The 10,500-nt window shown below is 40.8% G+C and overlaps 1 protein-coding gene across 1 annotated transcript; it reads right to left on the bottom strand.

Annotated features, from left to right (window-relative positions):
- Window positions 1–845: 845 nt before the first annotated feature.
- Window positions 846–7,105, bottom strand: LOC120049231 (zinc finger HIT domain-containing protein 1-like). Its single transcript, XM_038995467.1, has 5 exons — window positions 7,028–7,105; window positions 5,153–5,329; window positions 4,892–4,971; window positions 1,853–2,022; window positions 846–1,329 (listed from the first exon to the last, which is right to left on the bottom strand). Exons 1-5 carry the CDS (start codon window positions 7,050–7,052, stop codon window positions 1,308–1,310), a joined length of 474 nt encoding a protein of 157 aa, XP_038851395.1. The 5' UTR covers window positions 7,053–7,105; the 3' UTR covers window positions 846–1,307.
- Window positions 7,106–10,500: the final 3,395 nt, after the last annotated feature.

The following is a 10,500-nucleotide window of genomic DNA, read 5'->3' as shown; positions in this document are numbered from 1 at the left end:
TAAAGGTTTACAATACACACACTGAGTCATAATCAGACATGTTTAATTAAATCATTACAGCAAGTTAGACAGACAAAGATAGTCAGACCCCCCCTACTACACACCATACGACACAAACCCATCCCTTACTCCTGCCCTGTCTGTCCCCTTCAGACCAGTGGCGTGTATTCATGGATGCCAAGCTTCCCCCAAAAATTGACCAAGAAGAAAAAAAAAAGTTTATTTTGTGTCTGTTTTTCATCATTTTCAATTCGCATGAGGCGTAATGTATCTCACTGGAGAAAGCTTCCGGGCGAGCGAAACAGCGCCCCTCTGTCTCTACACGTGTAGGCCATCTATCTGATGCTGTCTGGTCCATTGTTGCAGTCCGTAGCATTGAACAGAATGCAAGGGAAGCCAGCGAGCATCTGGCCTCTTGATAAAAAAAAAGTATAAACAATTAGCCAGTCAACGTTGAGCTAAATTGAACAAGCTCAACTGTGAAGGGTCCTGGTCTGCCAAAAAAAAAAAGGGTCAAGGAAAGCCAGCTTGGATTTTGGCATCACTCCTATCAAAACGCATTGAAAGCCTACGTCATTGACAGAAACAAATTGAATTGTTGCATCTCGTTGTGTTGTTGTCCTCCGGTGACTAGCTAGCTAAAGTTGCCCCTTTCTTAAATTAGCCATGGATGGAGATAGGGATTTGAACTTGTGGTTCTACTTAATTCTCCGTACCGGCCAATGATTATAACGGCGATTCTGATCCAACCATAAACTCATACATTGTTGTGCCCCTGGCCTGAGAGGATGGAAGTTCAATATGTAGCTAGATGTAGAAGGCTAATGATAATTAGCTAACGTTTCCCATGAATGGAAGTTAAGCTAGCGAGCAAGCATTTTAGCCAGGTAACCTAGGACAACAAAAAAATAAAAGTGTGTACTGTATGACAGAGTGATAGACCTATTCGTGAAGTAATATGAATTAACAAGTTATAGAGCAAACAATGCAATTATCACAACACATAGGTTGTAATATGACTTTTTTTCTGGCTTCCCCAGTGATTTTACCCACGCACCACTACTGCTTTAGACCCTACTCCACAACACTGACGTCACACCGCAGAGTGCTGAGCCACTGTGTGCATGTTTGTAACTTTCTAGTAGCGTTCCCTATTACTTCTCTGGTAGTGTTCTCTCCATAGCATCTCTGGTACACGGTCATTATCCGTAGCGCCGTTCCTGTGTTGTAACATTCTATACAGCTACAGGTAGACGAATTTACCATCCACATTTTGTGAGCATGCCCAGGTATAGTCAGATCAGCTGCTACAGAGTCATCTTCAGACACCTGAAAGAGAGAGAGAGAAGAGATGTGAGGCTAAGGGTAGTAGGGTTAATATACAATCCTGTGTGTATGGTATTGTGTGTGGGGGGGGGGGGGGGGGGTGTAATGTGTGTGTGTTGTATTCATGTTACGTAGCCTCTGTGTGTCGACAGCGTATGAAACAGTGTGTGTGTGTGTGTGTGTGTGTGTGTGTGTGTGTGTGTTAGAGCTGGGCGATATGGACAAAAATTATCGCGATAAATTGCCTAATTGATGCGATAACAATAAATCGAACAATAAGTTAATAACAATGTGCACCACAGTTTTTATTGTATTACCCTTCAAACTACTACTATTGGTTTTTGTCCCATTAACAATCACCCATATTAGCAAACGCATTTCATTTCAAACGTCACATTTCTTTAGTATAGGCTACTTATCGTAATGAACAACATAAACAAAATGCCTGTGATAAGTGATCGGTATGGTTGGTGTCGATCACTTTCAGTTTATGGTCCCAGCTCTAGCTTAGTGTAGTGTGAGTTACCTGGTCTCTCTGTGCGTGATAAGACAGCGCGTGGAACAGTAGCGCCCCCCACAGGAGCAACAGGTGTAGGAGGAAGGAAATCCACAGACGGAGCAGAACAGACGAGGGGGGAGCGAGGAGGGAGGGGCTGCAGCTGACAGGTAGTTAGGCGCCTCCCTCTCAGACACATTCTGCCAATCACAACACAGCAAGGACAGGGTTAGCCTCTCAGCAAAGACGGGGGCTATAGATGGGTTAGTGAACAAAGCGCTTCCTTGGTGCAGAAATCAGCGTATTGTTGTGATTCTGGATGGCCAGATTGCTAGCAAAAATGACAAGAAACTGCCATGTGGGGAATCGTAAGTAGGATAGTTTCAGCTCGTTTTATCTTGTTCTTGTGGTGTTCTGACTGATTTCATATCAATGCTAATATGGCTAAAATTCGTTAGCTAGCTAACCAACCAACAACTCTAAGGATGTATTGGAGAGGATACAAGAGCTCATTGTGCAAATGTATGTTTTCAATAAACATTGGAGACAAAATATAGCTTACATGTTGTCAACAATCTAAGCCAACCCTTCTATTTTGCATGCATTGGTTTTGTTGCTAAACAACCAACCAGTCTATGGGAAGATCTCAATTAATGATTTCAAAGGAAATTATTAATATAAGAAATATGGTGGAAGCTCCCACTAGCCAATTCCTCCACCAATCCAATGCTTTTAGATTCGTGGGTAGTAGTGAATGGGTTTACTTTGGGGCGTTCTGGATCAGACAAGGCTTAAGTTTACTTTTTTGAATTTAGTGAATGAGTTCACACTTCAGGAGAAAGGTGATATTATTGGTACGCACCCAGGGTCACGTTCAGAAGTCTCCATAGTAGAGGTAGACCAATTAAATCGGAATGGCCGATTAATTAGGGCCGATTTCAAGTTTTCATAACAATCGGTAATCAGCATTTTTGGACACCGATCATGGCTGATTACATTGCACCCCACAAGGAGACTGCGTGGCAGGCTGACTACCTGTTATGCGAGTGCAGCAAGGAGCCACGGTAAGGTGCTAGCTAGCATTAAACGTATCTTATAAAAAACTAACATAATCACTAGTTAACTACACATGGTTGATGATATTACTAGTTTATCTAGCTTGTCCTGCGTTGCATATAATCAATGTGGTACCTGTTAATTTATCATTGAATCACAGCCTACTTCGCCAAACAGGTGATTTAACAAGCGAAAAAAGCACTGTCGTTGCACCAATGTGTACCTAACCATAAACATCAACGCCTTTCTTAAAATCAATACACAAGTATATATTTTTAAACCTGCATATTTAGTTAATATTGCCTGCTAACATGAATTTCTTTTAACTAGGGAAATTGTGTCACTTCTCTTGCGTTCATTGCACGCAGAGTCAGGGTATATGCAACAGTTTGGGCCGCCTGGCTCGTTGCGAACTCACTTGCCAGAATTTTACGTAATTATGACATAACATTGAAGGTTGTGCAATGTAACAGGAATATTTAGACTTATGGATGCCACCTGTTAGAATACGGAACGGTTCCGTATTTCATTGAAAGAATAAACGTTTTATTTTCGAAATGATAGGATTCCGGATTTGACCATATTAATGACCTAAGGCTCGTATTTCTGTGTGTTATTATGTTATAATTAAATCTATGATTTGATATTTAATAGAGCAGTCTGACTGAGCGGTGGTAGGCAGCAGCAGGCTCGTAAGCATTCATTCAAACAGCACTTTCGTGCGTTTGCCAGCAGCTCTTCGCAATGCTTCAAGCATTACGCTGTTTATGACTTCAAGGCTATCAACTCCCGAGATTACGCTGGTGTAACCGATGTGAAATGGCTAGCTAGTTAGCGGGGTGCGCGCTAATAGCGTTTCAAACGTCTCTCGCTCTGAGACTTGGAGTAGTTGTTCCCCTTGCTCTGCAAGGGCCGTGGCTTTTGTGGAGCAATGGGTAACGCTGCTTCGAGGGTGGCTGTTGTCGATGTGTTCCTGGTTCGAGCCCAGGTAGGGGCGAGGAGAGGGACAGAAGCTATACTGTTACACTGGCAATACTAAAGTGCCTATAAGAACATCCAATAGTCAAAGGTATATGAAATACAAATGGTATAGAGAGAAATAGTCCTATAATTCCAATAATAACCTCAACCTAAAACTTCTTATCTGGGAATATTGAGGACTCATGTTAAAAGGAACCCCCAGCTTTCATATGTTCTCATGTTCTGAGCAAGGAGCTTGAACGTTAGCTTTTTTACATGGCACATATTGCACTTTTACTTTCTTCTCCAACACTTTGTTTTTTCATTATTTAAACATGTTTCATTATTTATTTGAGGCTAAATTGATTTGATTGATGTATTATATTAAGTTAAAATAAAAGTGTTCATTCAGTATTGTTGTAATGGTCATTATTACAAATAAATAAATATAATAATAATTTTTTTAAATTATTATTTATTATTATTTTTAAAATCGGCCGATTGATCGGCATCAGCTTTTTTTGGTCCTCCAATAATCGGTATCGGTATCAGTGTAGAATAATCGGTCGACCTCTACTCTATAGAGCTGACGTCATAGAGCTGACGTGAGAGAAATGTGCTACATGGCATTTAGCAGACACTTTTATCCAAAGCACTTTACAGTCACGCGTGCATACATTTTTATCACTTGGGTGATCCCGGGACTTGAACCAGTTACAAGCATCATGTTCTACCAACTGAGCTACAGAGGACCATACATACGAGGGTTAGCGTCAATTCCGTTTCAATTCAGAAAGTAAACAAAATTCCAATTCAACATTTCCCTTACTGAAAAGCATTGGAATTTCAGTGTACTTCCTGAATTGACTGGAATTAAAATGGAATTGACACCAACCCTGATACATACCATCATAATCTATTTCTATCTGAAAGTTCTGTCAGGATGCACCCCTCTGCACATGATGCTGGTGTGTTCCAAATGACACCCACTTCTCTAAATGGCGGACTACTTGTGGGGTTAGAGGTCAGAGGTGTTCTCATTCTATTACCTACCTCTTCTTCTAGTAGAGTCTGGAAGTTTTTGCGAAATCTCTGTTTGAAGTGATCACCTCTAGTTTTCCTCTTCTTCTTACCTAGAGACAGAAAGAAAGAGGGAAGGCGGAAGAGAGGCAGGAGAAGAGGGAGAGAAAGAGAGAGGAGGATGAAGAGATCAAAGAGAAGGGAGGCAGAAGTACACGTGAACAAATTAATATAGAGCTCTCCACCAAACAATAGCGCTGGGCAGGTCTAAAAGGTGTTCCCTCACACACACACCCGGTTCCTCTCCTTCGCTAAAGGCGGGCAGGCGGGCGGTAGGACCAGAGGGAGGCAGGGAGGAGAGAGGGTCATCCTGGAAGTTGTCCTTCTCTAGAGCATCCAGCTGGCGATTTAACCTCCGCTGGCGTGTTGCATCGTCCAACACACGCCTCTGTCCTGCCTCCGCTACACGGGCTGGGAGAGATAGAGGGAGTAGGGGTAGTGAGAGAGATGTTTTTATTAAAATATCCAATACCTGTAGTCATATGGATTAAGTCATTCGAGTCTACATTGGGCTCATGTTTTAAAGGCTCCCAACAAGTGCTCAGCATGTGTGGGAACTGTTGGAAAAGCATTCCAGGTGAAGCTGGTTGAGAGAATGCCAAGAGCGAGCAAAGCTTTCATCAAGGCAAAGGGTGGCTACTTTGAAGAATGTCAAAAATAAATATATTTTGATTTAACATTTTTTTGGTTACTACATGATTACAGATGTGTTATTTCATAGTTTTGATGTCTTCCCTATTATTCTACAATGTAGACAATAGTACAAATAAAGAAAAACCCTTGAATGAGTAGAGAATATTCAAAAATATAAACAAATCCATGTTTTGTATCGAGTGAGAAATTCCAGCTTGCATGTATTTACATATTTTGGTCCACTGTGTGACGCGCTGTCATCTACTTCTACACATGGTCGTGTCGCTTAGAAAAGAGCTGGACACAGGCATTTATAAGATACACTTTTCTTCGGAATCGAAAACGAAGAAAGTATCGCCAAGTACAGGTTAGTTGAATATGTGCCTGCTATGCTTTACTCAGACCCGACCTTTCTTAAAGCTGCAATAGGGTTGGACAGGTTTCCTGTGTAGATTAAGACGCAGCGGAGCCAGCGCGAGATATGGCTCGGAAAACGTTCCTCAATCCATGGATGAGAAATGCATTGTACTCCGAATTGTTCCATTATCCCAACTGTTATACCGAGATAATTGTACGACTGCTAGTTAAGTAAACTGCCATGTTTCGTTCTCATCCTAGCTAACATTAGCCACTGCAGCCAATCTCTCATTCCATTCAAAGTGGTTTGGAGGCTGGATAATTTTTGAGTGGATTAAAGTGCGCAGGTAGCCTAGTAAAATACCCATTTGAAGTAATTGTTTGACAATCAGATAAAACATCATGACTGGTTCTGTTGGCCACATTAAAAAGTAATACATTTTTTAAGTTAAAATCTCAAATCTTTACAACTAGTCCCACAGAGATCCTATTGAATTAATAGGGATTCTATATGTAATTCTATGATTCGGCCCATACATGTTTTTGGTTTAGGAGGTACTGTATAGCGAAGAAATTAAATCTACTTTCATCCCTGTTTAAGCTACACGTCTTTCCGACCCTAGTGCAGCTGTAAGCAAGTGGGTCAGATCTGCTGGCTAGGTTTACACTAGCTACATATCAACGACTATCACACAGCTGGAACAGCTATAGCCGGGCTAGAAAAACTAGTAACGGTCGGACTAGACGATGATGTATTAGCTAACCTTGCTGTTGGAAAAGTACTGAAAATTACTTTCTGTTGTCATGTACTTCCTCTCATTGCAATTGAATAACTTTTTCGCCTGCTTTCTAGGTTAATATGAGATGCTCTAGTTATATGTTTCAGTATAGTATGTCAAACGTGCTCACAACCGGTATTTTTTGTGATGATAGCGCCTTTGTACGATCTGGACACAACACCACCAGGTTAGCCAGTTAGCAAGCTCAAGTGACAAACGAACGGTTGTTTGTTAATTCAATTGTTGTTGTATTATTGACTTGTGAACTCAAGTTATGTACTCGATATAGTTATTATAATCAGAAGCAACCATTTCACTAAGAAAAAAGAGTTCAACTCACCCGAAGACTTCTTTTCAAAAACCATTTGATCCTTTCTACTTTAGCAGGAAACGTGTTCGGATAATCTACGTAGGCCTGCAGCGAACAATTTGTCCCAGATTATTTTCTTGCGCGTTTCTCTTCGTGTGACATGGTCGCCTTCTTGTGGTATGTAGGAGAATGGAATTCAAATGATATTTCTAGTGGTAAGAAATAGATAAAATATGATCATATGGATTATGATAACTTCCTGACCCAAATAAATCACACAAATAAATACACCGGTATATAATTATTTAGCCCTATTAAAATGTTTAAACTTTATTTCTCAATGGTAACAAATCATTTACATTTGTACTAATCACGAAATAAAAATCAAATCAAAGGGATGACATACTTTGAGAGCTCTAGAGTCTTCTAGAAATTAAACAATTAAAGTATATAGGCCTACATACCCTTACATGAAACCCCCAAAACAATGGAAGGATTATGGAATGTAAAAAAAATAAACAAATTATGAATATCTTCATTAATTTGAACCTCTAAACGTCTAGGGAGTATTGGTTCCATGGAAATACACTCTGGCATAGTGGTATATGCAGTGAAAACATTGTTTACTATGCAAAAACCTGGATGTGGGTCGGTCATACCTGAAGCAACATGGAACAGGCATATCTGAGTGCATACACATAACCCTTACGGTGCAGTCGGAAAGTATTCAGACCCCTTGACTTTTTCCACATTGTGTTACGCTACAGCCTTATTCTAAAATTGATTAAATCGTTTTTTCCCCTCATCAATCTACACACAATACCTCATAATGACAAAGCGAAAACAGGTTCTTAGAAATGTTAGCAAATGTATATATATATATATATATATATATATATATATAAAAAGCGTAACTTATTTACATAAGTATTCGGACCCTTTGCTATGAGACTCGAAATTGAGCTCAGGTGCATCCTGTTTCCATTGATTATTTATTTTTTTAAATGTTTTTATTTAACCTTTATTTAACTAGGCAAGTCAGTTAAGAGCAAATTCTTATTTACAATGACGGCCTACCAAAAGGCAAAATGCCTCCTGCGGGGATGGGGGCTGGAATTAAATATAAAAAATATAGGACAAAACACACATCACGATAAAAGAGACACTACAACACTACATAAAGAGAGACCTAAGACAATAACATAGCATGGCAGCAACACATGACAACATAGCATGTTAGCAACACCACATGACAACAACATGGTAACAACACAACATGGTAGCACCACAAAACATGGTACAAACATTATTGGGCACAAAGGCAAGAAGGTAGAGACAACAATACATCACGCTAAGCAGCCACAACTGTCAGTAAGAGTGTCCATGATTGAGTCTTTGAATGAAGAGATGGAGATAAAACTGTCCAGTTTAAGTGTTTTTTGCAGCTCGTTCCAGTCGCTAGCTGCAGTGAACTGAAAAGAGGAGAGACCGAGACATGTGTGTGCTTTGGGTATCTTTAACAGAATGTGACTGACAGAACGGATGTTGTATGTGGAGGATGAGGGCTGCAGTAGGTATCTCAGATGGGGGGAAGTGAGGCCTAAGAGAGTTTTATAAATAAACATCAACCAGTGGGTCTTGGGACAGGTATACAGAGGTGACCAGTTTACAGAGGAGTATAGAGTTCAGTGATGTGTCCTATAAGGAGCATTGGTGGCAAATCTGATGGCCGAATGGTAAATCGTCCATGAGATGTTTCTACAACTTGATTGGTCCACCTGTGGTAAATTCAGTTGATTGGACATGATTTGGAAAGGCACACACCTGTATACAGTGTGGCAAAAAAGTATTTAGTCAGCCACCAATTGTGCAAGTTCTCCCACTTAAAAAGATGAGAGAGGCCTGTAATTTTCATCATAGGTACACTTCAACTATGACAGACAAAATGAGGGGAAAAAATCCTGAAAATCACATTGTAGGATTTTTTATGAATTTATTTGCAAATTATGGTGGAAAATAAGTATTTGGTCAATAACAAAAGTTTATCTCAATACTTTGTTATATACCCTTTGTTGGCAATGACAGAGGTCAAACGTTTTCTGTAAGTTTTCACAAGGTTTTCACACACTGTTGCTGGTATTTTGGCCCATTCCTCCATGCAGATATCCTCTAGAGCAGTGATGTTTTGGGGCTGTTGCTGGGCAACACGGACTTTCAACTCCCTCCAAAGATTTTCTATGGGGTTGAGATCTGGAGACTGGCTAGGCCACTCCAGGACCTTGAAATGCTTCTTACGAAGCCACTCCTTCGTTGCCCGGGCGGTGTGTTTGGGATCATTGTCATGCTGAAAGACCCAGCCACGTTTCATCTTCAAAGCCCTTGCTGATGGAAGGAGGTTTTCACTCAAAATCTCACGATACATGGCCCCATTCATTCTTTCCTTTACACGGATCAGTCGTCCTTGTCCCTTTGCAGAAAAACAGCCCCAAAGCATGATGTTTCCACCCCCATGCTTCACAGTAGGTATGGTGTTCTTTGGATGCAACTCAGCATTCTTTGTCCTCCAAACACGACGAGTTGAGATTTTACCAAAAAGTTCTATTTTGGTTTCATCTGACCATATGACATTCTCCCAATCTTCTTCTGGATCATCCAAATGCTCTCTAGCAAACTTCAGACGGGCCTGGACATGTACTGGCTTAAGCAGGGGGACACGTCTGGCACTGCAGGATTTGAGTCCCTGGCGGCGTAGTGTGTTACTGATGGTAGGCTTTGTTACTTTGGTCCCAGCTCTCTGCAGGTCATTCACTAGGTCCCCCCGTGTGGTTCTGGGATTTTTGCTCACCGTTCTAGTGATCATTTTGACCCCACGGGGTGAGATCTTGCGTGGAGCCCCAGATCGAGGGAGATTATCAGTGGTCTTGTATGTCTTCCATTTCCTAATAATTGCTCCCACAGTTGATTTCTTCAAACCAAGTTGCTTACCTATTGCAGATTCAGTCTTCCCAGCCTGGTGCAGGTCTACAATTTTGTTTCTGGTGTCCTTTGACAGCTCTTTGGTCTTGGCCATAGTGGAGTTTGGAGTGTGACTGTTTGAGGTTGTGGACAGGTGTCTTTTATACTGATAACAAGTTCAAACAGGTGCCATTAATACAGGTAACGAGTGGAGGACAGAGGAGCCTCTTAAAGAAGAAGTTACAGGTCTGTGAGAGCCAGAAATCTTGCTTGTTTGTAGGTGACCAAATACTTATTTTCCACCATAATTTGCAAATAAATTCATTAAAAATCCTACAATGTGATTTTCAGGATTTTTTCCCCTCATTTTGTCTGTCATAGTTGAAGTGTACCTATGATGAAAATTACAGGCCTCTCTCATCTTTTTAAGTGGGAGAACTTGCACAATTGGTGGCTGACTAAATACTTTTTTGCCACACTGTATATAAGGTCCCACAGTTGACAGTGCATGTCAGAGCAAAAACCTAGCCATGAGGTTGACGGAATTG

The sequence above is a fragment of the Salvelinus namaycush genome, chromosome 6 (assembly GCF_016432855.1).
Source record: "Salvelinus namaycush isolate Seneca chromosome 6, SaNama_1.0, whole genome shotgun sequence".
Classification (NCBI taxonomy): Eukaryota; Metazoa; Chordata; class Actinopteri; order Salmoniformes; family Salmonidae; genus Salvelinus; species Salvelinus namaycush.
This window is presented reverse-complemented; position numbering and strand designations above follow the sequence as displayed.